Genomic DNA, 17,124 nt, shown 5'->3' on the forward strand with positions numbered 1-17,124 from the left:
AGAACAACATTTGTCATATAGTTAGTGGTCAATAAATATTTGTTGAATGAATAAATTCCTGAGGCCAAACATCATAAAATGTGAAGCTAGAAAGTGAGTAGAGATAGGCTTCAGTGGACAATAAATATTCTGTTAAATGTTGGGGGAAGGAAGAAGGGATAAAGGGGATAAACTGCCTCCCAGTCAGCCTTTGGCCCTGGATGCAATTCAGCTGTCAGAAAAGCAAAGTATCAGCCCACACTGGCAATATAGCCTGAGGCGAGTGACTGGCTCACTCTGAGCCTCAGTGTCGTTAACTGCAAAATGAAAATAATACCTCTATTACAGGATTGGTATGAGAAGTAAATACGTTAATGTATATAAAGTGCCTGACGCAGTGCCTGGCACACACTGGGTGCTCAAAAGTGTACCTATTATATCAAATCCCAATGAGCTATTTATTTCCTGAATTTGTGGGGACCTCAGTGTAATTTCCCAAACCACAATTCAGCAAGAATTCCAAGGCCTTTATTGAATTTTATTATAAAAGGATTATTAATAACTTCCACAAGATGGCACTGTGTCCCAGCCCTGTTTCCCCACATTCAGTGGGTTTGAAATATTGTAAACTCGTGTGACTGATGCCCTCTGCTGGCTTGTTTTTGTTTTTCTTGACCTTGAGCCTCTAGCTTAGAAGATATAAATGATAGCTCCATATGCTCAGCATGAATTCTTAAATCCAGAATCTAAGCCAGTTGCCCAAAGGCTCGCTCAGAAGTTTACAGTACTGACATAGTATACAGGCATGACATGGACATCAATTTGGTTACCACACAGAACCACTCGGATTCCTGCCAGCCTTCTAGCTACAAGCCAACCATCTATCAGCCACATTATGCCACAAAATAAAGCACGCCTGCCACCCTATAGCTCTACCTCTCCTTGATCCTTCCATCCCAACTACAATCCCTGGTACCATTTTGGAGGGATGGGCAAAGCTGCCTCCCTTTTCCTCCCTCCTTGCTCTCACTTGCTGCATCCACCCTTCAGCCTTACCTATAATTTATCCAAGTTATATGACAGGACGCAGAGCTGGGAAGAAGGGGTGCAGAGGGGAAAAGGCAGACAGCTTCTTCTGCAAACAAGTATTTGACAGATTGGGATTTTAATTCCAATGCTACTGTAACCCTCTCCCCCTTGCCTTCCCACCTTTCCCCCACACACCCCATAATATTCTCTGAATTTCTAAATCATTAAGTCTACTTGCATCCTTTCAGTGTGGTTTAAATTTAAGAGACCGACAGCATCACTGTATTTAAGTGATGAGTAACTTTCCCAACAACTCTCACACTAGGTCATACCAATCGTTATCCAGACCTGCAGCCCCAGGCCAGAGGCAACCCAAAGAAGCATGCCACAGTGAGCCATGTCATGCTGCACGTAGCAACACTTGAGGGCTTGGGATTTCTTAACATCTTCTTTCAAAACATTTACGGCTTTTTTATTTGCATTTTTTCCCAAATCTTTTTGGAATCCATTTATATTCCTGGCCTGTGAAACTTCTTAGAACTCTAAGAACATGCAGAAAGTATATAAAATTATATTTTCATTTGTCTTAAACTTGCCCTGCTCAAATTTCAAAGGGTGTCTTCTCCTCCTATAAGTCATATTTGGTGAGCAAATCAACATTAACTTTCACCTTTAACAGTTTTATAGGCAATGACTGTCTCTCTCCATTGAGCCTTCCTTCCAGGCTGTGGTGTTGTAGTCTCTGATGAATCCATTTTCATGGGGCAGCTCCTTTCCCTTTGATTCTTACCATTTTGATTTTCCAGTTATCCTTCTGTGATCCATTTCTAATTCCACTATAGCCTGGTTGTGAGGCAACCAACTGCACAATGAATTCCAAGTACAAAAGCACTGGATTCTGTTTAGATCGCAATACCCTTCTAGATTATGCCCAGAATTTTGATCCAATGTCCTCCAGATACTACCTATGAAACACCTTAGTCTGGGTGTACTGTCTCGGGTACCACAAACTTAACATGCTCCATTCTTATTTTCTTACTACTTCACCTCCACCTGTCCTCATTTGTTTTTTCATAGTATAGTTAATGGAACACAAATCCACTCAAGGCAAAAGCCATCCTCTATTCCATCTCCCAGCATAAATTTACCAAGCTCTCTGAAAATCTCTCTAATCAGGCCCCTCATCTCCATGCGCACTGTCACCACCCTTAGTCCAGACCCGCGTTTTTCACTATTGACACAAGAGCTCCCCACGCTCAGCCTCTGTAGTTAAGCCTGAACAAAGCTGCCAGAATTATTATATATAATATACATATTTCATATATATATGAAAGTGTGTTTGGTGGGAATCTTTATATCCCTTTTCAAAAGCTGCTTAATTTGCTGTTGACTACGGGATACAATAATTCAAAGTATTCAGCACTCTCAGAACTCAATCCTTCCCACCACAGCCCGTCTATTCTGTGTTTCTCTCCACCGCCAGGATGCATCATGTGCACTTCGGCACATACTGTGCATTCTCCTCAGCCTGCCCCCACCTTTCTATCGGAATTGAGCTGACTGCCTTAACCTCACACTCACATCCAACCCAGAACTCCCCATCCCCTGCCACCTCCACACTGAACTTCTACAACCATGAAGTTGAATATAATCAGGCCCTGGGCGCCTCCAAATACTATACAGTGTGACAGAGAAGAGCTGAAAATGACAGCACAGGCACATTAATTCACCCCAAGGAGGAACTATTCTTGAAAGTGGTTCAAATTTGGGGAACTTTTTATACGATCCAGCCATCCCACTACTGGGTATTTATCCAAAGAGCTTCAAGTCAGCAATCCCAAAAGTCCTATGCACCCCAATGTTTATTGCAGCACTGTTTACAATAGCCAAGACGTGGAAGCAACCTAAGTGTCCAGCAACAGACAAATGGATAACGAAGATGTGGTACATATATACAATGGAATACTACTCAGCTGCAGAACAGAACAAAATCATTCCATTTGCAATAACATGGATGGACCTTGAGAGAATTATGTTAAGTGAAATAAGCCAGTGAGAGAAGGATAATCTGTGTATGACTCCACTCATATGAGGAATTTAAAATTATGGACTAAGAACAGTTTAGTGGATACCAGGGGAAAGGTGGGGTGGGGGGTAAGCACAAAGGGTGAAGTGGTGCATCTACAACATGACTGACAAACATTAATGTACAACTGAAATTTCACAAGATTGTAACCTATCAATAACTCAATAAAAAAGAAAAAATTGGGGGAACTTTTTGCTCACTGACATGGATGCAGTTGCTATGTGAGTTCCCTAAAGTTGGTAACTGGAAACCCGTACAAATAAGGCAAATATATTAAAACATAAAAAACAAAAGCACAATTTTATACAACTCTTTACTACCTTCAATCACTAACCCCTGGCCCTGTTCCTGATGTGGACTATAAAATAATTATGAGCCAGTTCTGACCACTCTCAGGGCATGAGAAGGATAAACCCCACATAGCCAGGAGGTGGATGCTTTGAGCTCCACAAGTCACTCTCCAAAATCCTTCTCTCCCCATCGGCCAGTGTCCTTGGGACAGTGACAGCGATCAAATTGGCCTTCGGGAAAACTACCCATCCTAATCCTGAAGCACTATTCTCATCAGTCCAAATTAAAACAAGAAAAGGATGTGAGATGGCAGAGCTGAACACACTAGTTCACAATCCTATTCAACACATTTTTGAGAATCTATGTTCAGAGAAATAAAAAAACATTACTTCTTAGGAATACTGCTGCCCTGATGAAATTTCTGATTTGAAATTAACTTCTAGTGAGAAAGGATGGTACAGGAACTTGCCACATATGAATTATTTCATGAGGGACCAGCTATTCTGGGATGCACCTGGTGCATGTTGCACTGTCTCTGCTCTCTTCAAGTCTTCTTACCTATCAACTTAGTAACAACAATACTTAACACTAATACTGCTGTGTGTCCAGCATTCTTCAAAGCTTTTGCATATATCTCATTGAATCATCACAATTCTAGAGGTAATTACTTCCATCCTCACTTTACAGATGAAAAAGCTGAGACACAGAGTACTTTGTAACTAGCCCAAGATCTGATCATTTACTCCCTCCTTAGATAAGCTGGACTGCTCCCCGTGACCTGCAGTATAAAGCCCAAATTCCTGAATATTCAGACCCCTAATTGTTACTCAAACCTCTCATTCCAATTTTTCCTCAAATCTCCACAACTCTGAACTCCCATTAAACACTCCCACTTTGTGCTCTGCTAAGAACACATGGCATAGTGGCAGTCACATGCAAGTGTGTTTTTTGGCCCGACTTGACAGAATTTACAATTAAGTTTTGTATTAAAAATCACATTTACATGAGATTTCATTTGAATTTTATTTGAAATTCTAAAGATCCGAAGCCAGGCCCAAATTCTGACTGGAAACATTCAGCTGGGGCAGAGCAGCGGCTGCCCGCACTGGACGGGGCATGCTCTCTCCAGTTTCCCAGTTGCCATAAGTCACACAAAGTTTGCTAGCTTCACTTGCTAATATTGCCGACCTGGCTCCTAAAGGCCTTTGCCACCATCCTTTGCTTAAACCCCACCTAACCCATAGGACTAAGCTCAAACACCGCCTCCTCTAATAATATTTCCTAATTACTGCAGCTCAGTTTCACCTCCAGCCTCTCTGAATTCCCCTAGCATTCCACTTGCCTATCAGGACACATCACTCTCCCCCTTGTAGTTAGCTGCGTACATGCTTCACTAAGAATGAAGAAGAAACTCCGAGTGAAGGTTAAGTGACCAATTCTGAGACCTCAGGCAACAACTCTGGACCCAGCATCCAGGGCTCTAGGATTCGGGCTCTAGATAAATAACGGAGCCTGCATTAGTCCACTGAAAAGGCAGAGAGAAGCGACTTTATACACACACAACACATACACACACACTTACTTTTATTCTCTCTTCACTCTTCATGCCCCTTCTGTCTGCCCTCTGCTTACAGAAAAATCATGGACAACTTGATGGATGTGTTGTTATTTTTTTAATAAATAGAAACCACATCACTTCATTTGTTACAGCGAATGGTAAAGGAGAGGCAATAATTCAAAAGGGCCCCAGAAAGCTTTTTCATCCGCAAAATAACAAAGGACAAGCACCTTTGCCACCCAAGCCTTTGGTGAACTTTTCTTTTGATCTCTGTCCTCCTACCCACATCAGTATGCTGCTTCCAGAATCACACACTGCCTTCAAATCTTAGACTTTTGGGAGGCTCGGCTATCAGCTTGTCTTAACAGTGGAATGGAGGTCCCTAACTCAGCTGAGGAACCTGGACAAGTCATCTTTGATTTCAGCCTCATCCCAAGGACCATGAATGTTTTCTTTAAAAAGCTGCAGGCGAATGAGGTAGAAAGGGCAAAGACATGAGATGGAAAGCAGCAGAAGGGCAAAGAGGATGGCTCCCACAGCACTAATGGACAGCAGGCCTCCCAGGGCTGAAAACGCAAAAAGCAGTGTGACTCCCACGTAGCTGCGAGGAGTACATGCCTTCAGTTTCTTCTGTAACATGGGCCACAGGGCAAAAATCTGGATGGCAAATGTCACCATGATGAAGGCATGCAGGGACCGGGGCAGGCGTGAGGCAAGGCAGACAGAAGCAAAGATGGCCATGTTCAAGGACAGTGTGCTGGAAACAATGGCAGCATTGGCACCGTAGTCGAAGAAAATGAGGTGGCCTAACAGCATGAAGACTGACATGGCATAGATGGTGTCAGTGCTGACAGACTCTGTCAGGGTCTTCAGCACTGGGGAAAAACCATACGTGAAAGTAATGAAGACTAAGGCACTCTTCAAGTCAGCCCAGCGGGTCCGCCTACTCTTCTTCCGTCCCTCACCTCCATCAATGAGATCAAACAAAACATAGCCAATCAGTGAGGAAGCCAGGCCAGTCCCAAAAAGCCAATGGGGGGCCAGAAGACCCTCGTCCATATACCACCAGATAACCACGAAAACACAGACACTGCACAGCTGCTGTACCACCACACTGGACTCAAATACCACAGCCCAATATTGGTATTTCCGGGCATAGATGTTTTTCTGGAGCTCTTCCAGGAAGCGCCGGTCCACGTAGTTATCAGGAAAGGGCTGTCGCTCGTACAAGATCTTCTGCCACCTGGCCTCTTTGGTGTTAGTTACAGGTTGGGCGTACATTATCCTTTCTCTCACACTCAGGCCAGTTCAATCTCCCTTGCAGAAGTCCATGTGGTTCTTGTTCTTTATAAAGTTTTGAAATAAGACCTCTCTGGAAATTCCACGCTGTGTTGTGGTTGATGTTGCACCAACCTTCCCTCACTTTCAAAGGCAGCAACCCAGGCTAGGCCTGCTATGGAATTTGTTCTCTGAGGCAGGACAACACAGCCAAGTTCCTGCAAAAAGAGAGACTATGAACCTATGCAAGTTGTGAAACGTCACAGGTAGAACTGAGTCAAAATCAAACCAATTCAATTTATTCAGTCTAAGCAAAATGTGTGTGGTGGCCTTTTTATAATTATGGATGCTCAAATTTCATTTCAGATTCTAAATTATAATCCCTTGGATGATAATAGACATGTTAGCTACCACTTACGGAGTGCCTACTCTGTGCTAAGTGCCTTAGATAGCATCTTGCATTTAATCTCCACAACCCTCCAAGTTAGCAGTGGCCCACTTTAACTAGCAAAAAAGGTGAGATTCAAATTGCTGAGACAACGTTAACCCAAGTTAACAGCGGTAAGTGGTGGAGCCAGATTCAAACCAAATTTGAGCCCAAAGCTTGTGCCTCCATCATGCCTCCATCTAAACCAGTTCTTAACTCAGGGGTTCACATATCCCTGAGGTCTACGGATGGGCTTCAGAGCACCCCGAAACCCTCCCTATCTCTGCATGCTTGTAGCGGCAATTTATGCAAATTTCTAGAGACAGTATCCAGAGCTTTTATTGGGTTCTCAAAGGTCTCTATTATTTTTTTAAAAAAAGTTACGGTCTAAAGACAACAGTAAACTGCACAACACAGGTAACAGCCAAAACCAAGGACTCAGAAAAACTAAAGATTCCCAATCCTTTAACTGAGTTTGACATCCTTTAAAGAGCCATCATCCTACTTATAACGGTGAAACTCTAGCGAGGATCGAAGGTAATGATCCCTCTTTCACAATGAGAAAACTAAGAGTCAGAAATACCAACGTCATCCAGCAAAGCTGCGAAGAAAATTCCTATCGTCCGACCTTATTTCTTCCATGGAGACCACGGTAGGTTTGCTTCACAAGCCAGACACCCTGGGAGCCCCCCTCACTGCAGCAGAGCCTCCAGCCCCGGCAACTCACGGCCGTCCGCGGGGTCGCGTCAGGGCTGGGGCGGGGTGTCCCCGAGGCGCCCTACTCACCGTCCCGGGCCTCCCCCGCCCGCCGCCGCCCCTCACCCAGCCGTGGGCCTGCGGGGGATGGCGGCGGAGGCGGCCGGGAAACACTGGTTCCCACTCGGAACCCACCTGCCCGCGAGTTCCCAGGGTTGCGCGGCCGGGGAACGGCGCCGCCCACCTCCTTCCCCATCCGGGGCGCCGCGGTCGCGACGGCGGCCGAGCACTTCCGGGTCCGCCGCAACCTCCGCGGCTAGAGCGTCCTTCCTCGGCCGGCGGGCCCGCTGCTGCCCCCTGCTGACTGCTCCCGGCTCCTCCCCGGGGACCGAGCGCCCGGAGCCCAGGAAAGCAAATGCCCCGCAGAGAGGCGAGATCTGGCGTCCGGAGGGCAGAGAGAGGGGCTAGGCTGGTAGAAGAGAGATTCTAACGGCTGCATTTATTGAGCTCCTATTTTTAAGTCAGGCCCTCAGCTAGGGACTCCCCATGCATCCGGTGTTCATTGGACACAGGGTCACTGAGTACCTACAAGTATCAAGCGCTGTTTTAGTGCTCGTGATGCAGCAGTGACCAAACAGACAAAAACCCCTGCTCTCCTGGAGCTTTCTGTCTTGTGCATTGACCTGTAATGACCTGTGATGATATCCTTTCTCACACAGAGGACACAACAGGCTCAGAGAGGTTGTGATTTGTCCATGCCACACAGCTGGGAAGTGGATTAACCAATATTAATATCCAGTTGTCTGTAGCTTCAAAGTGTGGTTCTTTCCTCTGTCTCCCAGAAGGAAGGAGGGTGTAGGGCCCCGTGGCTGAAAACAGCCAGAGACTTTGAATACAAGGTTGCTAATATTCGGCTGAATTCATGGAAATATTAGAGGTTATATCAACAGATAGAAGTTTATTAGAAGCAAGAGATATAGTAGAACACAAGATATAGTGGACGCAAAAGTCAGAAAATCTGAATCCACTTAACTAGCTGTGTCATGGCAAATCACACTGTATTTCGATTTCTTCATCTGTAAAATGGAGATAACACTATTTGCTCTTAATGGGAGAGTCAAAAGGGTCCGATGTAAATCATAAAAATGTTTTATAAAGGGTTGACTGCTGTATAGCTGCTGTTGGCTTACTTTGGTCATCGTAATGATGACAATGGCCAAGTGCAATGAATTCTGTAAAATGATCTCTTTCCATTTCTCTTCAGGTTTCTGTTCCAAAATTTGGCAAGATTCCTTCGTTTAGTGAGGCTAGCCTCATCAACAAGCCATTAGTGCTCAGCCTCCCCAAAAGGTAACAGCTCAGCCACTGAGGGTGCGGGTTTCAAGAAAGGTCTCACGAAAGAGGATTTCTCAAGGGTTAGGGGGTGCTTATCAGAGGGGCACATCTGATCAGCTGAGAAACCCAAGACAAGTGCTCACAAACCAGAAGTGGCCAGGGTTTCTCAGAGAACACTGAGCAGCGCATAGGCCTGGCTGGAGGAGATATTTCAATTCACCTCCCTCTCTACCACCACCACTCAACAATACAAGAGAATCTTGCCCCTGGACACCACCTCTCAAAACTCTTCTATCGTCCTTGTCATCTTACCTATTCTTCTCTCCTTAAGTTTGAAATTTTCGAATTTTAACCATCAAAAGTCTAGAACCATACATTCCCATCTTTATAGAGTAGGACCTGCCTGTTTTTAACCCTGAGACAATCTCCTCCAATCTCACGAGTCCCACCCCTTCCTAACAAACTGCTATGGAACATGTTCCTGTTTTTCAAAATTGAGGGAGTTGTGTGTAGGGAACATTTCAGAGCCACCCCTGGAAATAACTGGGTTTCCTCATTCCTCCCCCATTTTGGTCCCTGGGTGTGGTGATACACCCTGCTCTGGGAAGGGGAAATGGGAGGGAGGGTGAGTGTGAGTTAAGGTGAAGGGGAGAAAAAAGAGGAAGACCAGGGAATGGGCAGGCCAGGAGGCAAGTCCTGGGGCACCTCCTGGATGAAGGGGGGCTCCCTGGCCTGTGCAGCAGTCTGCTAGAAAGGCTGCACACTCTAAAACGAGTTTTTCCTCCTGTTGCTAACTGTCATGTATCCTCCTGCCCACCGATGAGTGACTCTCCATGAGAGACGTTCCCTCCACATCCTCATTTCAATAACACATACGTTTGCTTTGTCTGCTGCACCATTTAAAAACCACATTCTCAGTAAGCAGCCAGATGATTTTGTGTATTTTCAGAGCACTTTTGAAGTGGTGGTTGTTCGGTTCTGTTGTTTTAACATAACTTTGAATATATCCAAACTCTAGCTAACATCTTAGTTCAAAGCAGGCAGTCAGAGATTCAATAAACCCAAAGGCTTGTTTATTAAGTAAAAACGCAATGATGGAGTTCTTATGAAGAGTTGTTAGCACTTCAAGGATCAGCACGAGGAATGACAGTTTAGCATCTTTTAATTGGGGGCAGGGCGCAAACTCACATGACAATGACAGTCGGATGGCATAAATGAATAGAGCTGACCAGAGTGGGACTGCAGTGAAGGGGAGGTCACCTCCCTTCACCAGAGGGGCCAGTCTGCCCTCTACCCTCATCAACGTGGCTTGCACGAAGGTAACTCCAGTGGTCAGATCTGCTGGTTCTTCTAATACCAGAAATCAGAATTTTTATGTGAAATAGCTAGTGTCTGGCATCTAAATAGGGTAACATCCCACTATCCCACCCCACCATCATGCCCATTAGACCAGGCCCTGCAGCCAGGAGCAAAACATCCCTTGAATGGCTCTCTTGCTCCTGCTCCCTTGCTCCCTGATCATATAAGCCTTTGGTAGGAGGTGAGGAGGGGGCTGGGGGAAGTGGAGGGGCTTGAAAAAGGCAGGCTCAGAACACCACTGGGTGCCCTCAGAACCTGTTCCCTTTCACAGCCAGGTCCTGGGGTGGCAGAGGGGACAGCCTCTCAACAGTCAGCTGGGAAGGGAAGGGAAGTTTTCGCTCCAGCCAGCCAAGCTTGAGCTAGTCGCAAGGAGAAATTACCTAACACAGTCGGGGAAGCTCCGCTCATGTCTATACTGGGAGGATTCGGGCAGCCATTTCAACCCTTGTTAAGAGAAATGGCCTTCCCTACCTCACAAGAATTCTCAGACAACTGGACAACACCTGTGAGGTGCCTGAGCTTTCAGAAGGACAAGACAGAAATGGAAAATCTATTGAAAGGGTAGTTAGTTGAAGTATCAATTCTTAAAGGTTAGAAACTCCTCATCTGGCCAAAGCTCTGGGTTCCAAGCTGTTTATTTTTGGCAAATCCCTTTTCTGAGACCTTGGTAAGAAGGGTCTAAAGGTGCTTTACATATTACCTAACACAGAGAAAGGAACACTTAGTGAAATGTGCTCAGAGCTCCCCCATGGCAAGCTCTGGAAACAGCCCGCGGGGTGGGGGGGTGAGACCTGGCTCTGAAGGTCAGGATGGGCACAGACCCACTTCCCTGGAGAGGACTCGCACAAATTGGCCTGACTGCTGCAGCCACACTCATTGCCAGTCCCGGAAGCCCGCAGTTGGTACTGAGATCCTATCGATGTGCCATTACTGTGTGCTAAAGCAGCTCTAAAGGGGCCTCTGGTCTCTCCTGGTCGCGTCTGGGTATCAAGTCCAAGGCAGGCTGTTCACGCATCCAAGTCAAAGGCAGCGAAGGAGCTGGGCCAGCCCTGCCTCCCTGCCCTCCCAGGGCCCAGGGAAGTGGTGAGGAGAGATGAGACAATAAATGCCTCCTGGACACCGAACCTCTTCACAGCCCTTTGTTAAAAATGAACAATGGACAATGAAATCTTTCAGAGAGGAGAGGTGTTCTTGGCAAAACCACGCACTCCGAGTTTCCATTTCTTGGATGCCAGGGGCATGCACGGAGCTGTACACACAGGCAGTTTATGATGGCCAGCCCCCTGCATGCCTTGGCCCCTTATACCGTAATAAAATGAACCACACTGGCCAGCAAGGTGGTTCACCCTGTGGGGAGAACTGGTGTTACCCCCGCAGCATCACTGCTTCACCTGCTGACCGGAAAGAAAGAATGTTCTGGGGGGAAAAGAGTAGTTGGAGGGAGACGTTCCATGGGAGGAAACGGGTGGGTTGTGTGAGTGTGCAGGGACATGGACGCCGAGAAGGCAGGCGGGGCATGGACGGACAGGCACTGTTAGACATCAGTAACTTCCCTGCAGGCCTTTTCAAGAGGGAGATCTGGGGGCATTCCACCCGTGACACATCTGCTTTCACGAAGAATTGTTTTCCTGCCTTAATTTGTACACTGTCTCTGACGACCCACAGCTGGCATTGGTTAGTTCCACACAAGGGGGACAAGAAGCCAGAGTGACTTAGAGGGGAAAGCCGTCTTTTGGGAGCTCTAGAAGGGCGGGGACTGACTCCTCAGGGTGTCTCTCGGGTTCTCTCTGAAACAAGGGCCTGACTCTTCAACCCGAGGAGATGGTTCTAACCTGCTCTTGTTCTGATTATTCAGATCTCCTCATTCCTCTGCCACCTTTCTGGTTTCATCCAAGAAGGATATGAATTTGCCAATAATGTTTCAAGTTCCAGATGTCTTATCTAAGGTACTCAATTTGCTTTTTAATTGAAAAGAAACCTATAGCTAGGATGACATAGAATGTGACCGCAAAGGCATTTCCTATTTCCTTAGCACAGCCCAGTGCCTGGAACATCATCAGTGTTGGGTAGATATTTGCTGGATGAACTATCAGTCACGGAGGCCTCACCCGGCCCCCAGTGCTTAGAGCATCTGTCCACTACAACTCAGAATAAAGGCATGAGGTTAGAATCATCAAAAGGAAAACCAAAAACATTCCTATTGACGAATCTGCCCTGAGACGGCAGGCTGTGTCCAGAACCAGTCCGAGTTTCTGGAGTCTCGAAGCGCCCCTCACAGCACCACCGTAAGTCCCTTTTGTCTCCCACTTACAACCCCCAGACCGTGGAATTTCACATAACAACTCCTCATGTCCCCTCCACCTCACACAAATCAGCCACGACTGGCTGCTGAGTGACACTCTGTGACTGTGCTGCAGAGGGTTCCCCAACACTAACGGTGCTTGTGAAGTCAGCACCTCCCGGCGGTGGGGAGAGAGGGATCTTGGGGACGGAGCAGGCTCTCCGCGGGCGGTGCATGGAGCCGTGTTCCTCACGCGCTCAGGGACTGTGAGCCTCAGTGTTACACGTCACTCACGTCAGTGGACAAATGCTGGCGGAGCCCTTTTTGTTTAGTTTAATTCACAGACGGGTGAGCAAGTCAGATGCGGCCCACAACGAGTGGGCCGACCGGTCAGGTGCACAAGCTGCAAAGAGCATCAGAGAGAGGGGCGGGGGCGTGCGGGGGAGGGGAGGGAAGGGGAGGGGAGGGGCCACCTGCAGGTCGCGGGAGGGGCGAGCAGACAGAGAGCGGGAATGCAAGGATTGAGGAGTGGCGTCTGCCCTGGATCTGGAAGATATTATTTCACAGGTGGAGAGCAGAGCCAGGGGGCAAGGACACGGAGGCTGAGCGCGCAGGAAGTGCCTGAGGGCCATCAGGGTCCGGCCTTCCATGGAAGGGAGCCGAGGGGACGGATGGGCCCCGCAGAGCGCAGAGGGCCAGAGGCCGAGCGTGGGGGAGGCGGTACGGCGTTCAGCACGGTCGACAGGTCTGCCGGCAGCACAGGCCGGCGGTAGGCGAGGGGGCCCGGGGAGGCTTGAGGCTGAGCGCAGCTGCCGCGGCGCCAGCAGGCAGCCTCCATCCGGGTCTCCGATGTCCCGTTTCGAGCGGGCCGGCCCCGCCCCAGGCGCCCCCTCAGCCCAGGCGGGCTCTGGCTCTCCGAGCACCGGGCATCCGAGGCGCGGTCTGCAGGCAGCCGCGGGCCGGGCGGGAGGGGCGGGAGGAGCGGGCGGAAGGCGTTGATCGTGCCCGGGGCCTGCGAGGGGGCCACCTTCTGCCGGGCTCACGTTTCATGGCTTCAATGCTCACGGTGGCCACGAGATGGCGGCCGAGAGCAAGTCGCTTGACCAATGGGCTGAGCCCGGGAGCCAGTCTCTGGGCCACCCAGGGGATGGTAAATCCATTCCTCCTCCTAGGGAGGGAGAACCGGGCTAGCTCACTCTCACGTTTACCCTCGCCCTGTGGGGGCTGACCCTCCGCCAGTGTGTGTGGGTCTGTGTGTGTGAAAGAGCTGCTCATCCAGTTTGGAAAGGCAAGCAGGTGTAGGGAAGCGAAAGTTTACCTTTGCTGTCCTAGGGTTTTTGGCCATGCCTGAGAATTAAATCGACTGAGACAGAGTAACAGGAGAAAAGCACACACATTTATTTAGTAGAAGTTTTACATGACAGGAGAGCCCTCATAAGGAAATGAAGACCCAAATGTTTTTACACTGGGATGAGCAGAGAGAGGCAGTTGTGGAAAAGTAACTCAGATAGATGGGAGGCTAAAGGAAGATAAGAATTATTTAAACAAGGTCTGTTTGTAGAGACTTCTCTCGGCTTAAACTTCTTGTCCTTGATGATAAGAATGTTGCTTTCCTCCGGGTGTAAGGAGGACGTCTTCCATATGGGGTTTCATCTCCCATGTTTAGGAAGAGCAGGAGGCGGGTCAGAGCACCATTCTTGCATCTGCTGTTTTTACAAAGTGCCTTGAGCTCAAAATAACCCGTATGCCGAAGTGGCGTATTTAGGAGAGGCGTACTCTGCCGCTCTTCATAGGGAACCTGGGATCCCTATTCTGTTGGGACACCAGGCGGGTGCCTCAAGTCAGATCTTTGCCCGTCACACAGCCCTCCTCAGATCCCAGACGAGTCAGCTGTGCCCATGACGGCCTGCACATGTATGCTGTGAGGTAAACATGGCCTGCGCCAGCGGCTGCTCTTTTCTGGAATGAAGCTTTGTTGTATCTCACAGGACCGGGATGTACTGTGGACACTCTATCTCTTCCTTCATCCTCTGAGTCAGGGGCCTGCTAAGAGGCTGCCGACAGCCCTGCAGCCAACTAGAGGTCCTGGCCCCTGGTCATAGGTGCAAAGGTCCTGCCACCTGGCTCCCTTCCTCCTCACTGTCACAGGTCAAAGGGCAGAACTTTGAACATCTGCATTCCAAGTGGCTTTCCTCCCCTGCCCTGGAGCAGTCCCGTGCAGATGCAGGTGTCTGTGTGTCTGGAGCAGTGTTCCCTGATGATGAGACAGAGAGACAGAGAGGAAACAGGCTCAGAGACTGAAAGACAGGGAGAGGAAGACAAACAGCAAGAGAGCAGAAGCTCAGAGACACACAGAGAGGGAGGCGGACCAAAGTCCAAAAAAAGGGAAACAGAAGAGGAGAGGCAGAGCTGACAAATAAGAAAAATAGAAAACAGAGACCAAAAACTGAAGCCTAAACATCTCCCACTAAACATCTACTGTGGGCACGCTTCTTTATCATACATAACCTTCACCGTAAGGGCATCGACTCATGACTCCCCAAGATGCTGTGAAATAGGAGTGTCATCTCATAACTGGATAATTGAGGCCAAGAGGGGACTTGTCGGAGCCCCACAGCAGAGCAGAGCAGCTATGTGTGGGCAAGCTGGAGAAGTGCAGCTGGAGACCCTGGGCCCCCTTTCCTCCTTGCTGGGTTGGGGATAGCAGAGCTGGAGCCCCCAGTTACCAGTGGAGTATAAGATGCCGTCCGCTCTCCGTTCCTGCCCCCACTCCCTCTCCACTCTCTTTGATCTGGGTTTGTTGTTCCAGCCTAAGAAGCCAGAGTAAAGATAAGAGCGTCATTTATGTTGCTTTTAGCAGACTTGTGACCAAAAGCCCTGGCTAAAGACATCACGCCGTAGCAGAGAGGTGGCTGGGAGAGGGGAGGAGGGCAACCTCCAGTTTTCTCACCGCTGAGAACTTGTTTTGTTATTTCTGTCTCATTGACTCTCAGTTTTTGAAAGCTCGTGACCACCAAGGAAACTACGTTGCATATTCCTAAGTCCTTTCCCTGTTTATATTGATCAAACACATATAACCAGAAAGGAAGTGTTTAAAAGGAAGTAGTAACACTACTGACCTGAGATAATGATGTAATAGAAACCAGGTTTAATAAGTCTGGATGGTAGGTACATGGCTGTTGATTATTTCGTGTACGTTTGAAATTTTTCCTAGTGAACGATAAGGGTATTTTAAAAACTATATTCAGCTTCACTCTTCAATTGGGATGGTTGGTATTTTCAGAGAGCAGGAAAATGTGTCATTATCATAGGAGGTTTTTTTTTTTAATATTGTACATAGTTTTCTGAGCACCACTTTTTGGATTCCAAGGGATATAGGAATCATTTTACTCTCATATGGACCCTAAGAGTCCACTCTCCCCCTGAGGAGAGGTAGTGTTTTTTTGACTCTTTATCCAAACAACTTTCTGGCTGACTGAAACTGAATAGATGTGCTGTTGGACAAATCTCTTAGCCTTTCTGGGCCACAATTTCCTCGTTGTGTTTGTTGAAAGAGTTGAGCTAGGTGACCCACGAGGTCTCTGTCAGTGAATGCAGGAGTGGAAGGGAGAAAAGGAATAGAGGTATTGAAGGGCAAGAGGCACGGAGGCAAGTCTGTCAGTGCTCCTCGAGACGTGCTTGTGAGGGCTATTTTTAAAACCACCATTTGGTGCTTACATTTTCAGGTTTTGGTATGTAGACAGGTGTGTGTGAGAGAGAGAGAGTAGGGGAGGGGGAAAGAAAAGTGGAGAGAGAGAGGGAGAGAAACATATCTCTCCATTTCTTTACCAAAGATTCAAGGAGGCCAAGGACTTGGGCCGTGAGCCATATCTTCGGAACATTAGCAGATACTCACTGCAAATATTAAAATGTTTCCAGTTGTGAAATGTGAAGAGCAGGCTTTGGCTTCTGGGTCCTGGCTGAAATTCGCACCATACCTTGGCCAGGCTACAAAAGATTGCTCTCACGTTTCTGTCACAACTGTTATCTGCTGTCCTGGGGACAGCTGCTTGGGAAATGAGAACCCCATTAACACGTCAGAGCTTCTTTTCTTGGTGAGTTGGACTCTACAGATGATCAACCAGGGGGCTGTGCTCTGAACCACTGGCCGGTTCACGCTGCATTCCTGCTGCTGCTGCTGAGATGGCCTTAAGGAAGCCGAGAGTGGGAAGGGAATACTCCAGGAGAAAAAGGCCTTGGTCTCAGGGCTGGGAAGGGAAACCAGACAGGAGAGAGGAAGCTGAGGCCTAGAGAACATGGAATCCCAAATCATTTGCACAGTTTCTTTGTAGACTGTCAAAAGCAGGACTTGCCCATCACAGCTGCTTTCCGTGTTGTGTAAATGCCCCCCCAGTGCCCTCACCCTCCGCTCCAAGTGAAGAGGAGTGGAGTGGCTCTTCCTGGAGGCCGGGCTTCAGCTGACAGTGAGGCTCGGGTGGAGTCACTGCCACATTCCTGGCAGAGATGACTGAAGCCACACATCAAAGACTTGTTTTACTCCTCTACATGTCAAGCATGGGCAGGATTAGAGCCCTCTGTCTTTTTGGCCACAGAGTGCATCAGCAGCAGAGGATGGGAGGCACAGAGTGTTTATGTGACTGACCGAAGTCACTCAAGTCGCTCATAGAGCCAGGACTGGAACCCAGCAATTTGGGCTCCCAGCCAGTGCCTTTCTCCAACACAGCGTATAGGGTGAATTTGTTGCACACTAGTGTCCCATGAGTATATATGTGTGTGTGTGTCTATATCTATACCCGATAGTTTAA

At 48.1% G+C, this 17,124-nt stretch overlaps 2 protein-coding genes across 10 annotated transcripts in view; one reads left to right on the plus strand and one right to left on the minus strand.

Moving 5' to 3' along the window:
* C5H1orf105 (chromosome 5 C1orf105 homolog) overlaps positions 1-17,124 on the plus strand; it is a 38,909-nt gene that overhangs the window by 5,226 nt on the left and 16,559 nt on the right. For all 5 annotated transcript variants that reach the window (XM_005609669.4, XM_070267692.1, XM_070267693.1 and 2 more), the window contains exons 2-3: positions 8,609-8,694; positions 11,894-11,984. In XM_005609669.4, coding sequence (XP_005609726.2) covers positions 8,609-8,694; positions 11,894-11,984 — 177 coding nt within the window. The remainder of the gene's footprint in view (positions 1-8,608; positions 8,695-11,893; positions 11,985-17,124) is intronic.
* Positions 5,040-7,959, minus strand: PIGC (phosphatidylinositol glycan anchor biosynthesis class C). Of its 5 annotated transcripts, none has more exons than XM_005609664.4 (2): positions 7,540-7,959; positions 5,040-6,439 (listed from the first exon to the last, which is right to left on the minus strand). In XM_005609664.4, the coding sequence occupies exon 2, from the start codon at positions 6,222-6,224 to the stop codon at positions 5,331-5,333; it is 894 nt and encodes a 297-aa protein (XP_005609721.2). In that variant the 5' UTR covers positions 6,225-6,439; positions 7,540-7,959; the 3' UTR covers positions 5,040-5,330. The 5 variants fall into 5 exon arrangements, with proteins under 5 accessions (XP_005609721.2, XP_005609723.2, XP_005609725.2 ...); XM_005609666.4 differs by having other exon boundaries at positions 7,435-7,621; XM_005609668.4 differs by having other exon boundaries at positions 7,236-7,597.

This window comes from Equus caballus, chromosome 5, assembly GCF_041296265.1.
Source record: "Equus caballus isolate H_3958 breed thoroughbred chromosome 5, TB-T2T, whole genome shotgun sequence".
In the NCBI taxonomy this organism is placed as follows: domain Eukaryota; kingdom Metazoa; phylum Chordata; class Mammalia; order Perissodactyla; family Equidae; genus Equus; species Equus caballus.

Bases quoted from the DNA above. Each gene is read 5' to 3' on its own strand.
- PIGC (XM_005609664.4), bottom strand. From the start codon at position 6,224: ATGTACGCCCAACCTGTAACTAACACCAAAGAGGCCAGGTGGCAGAAG.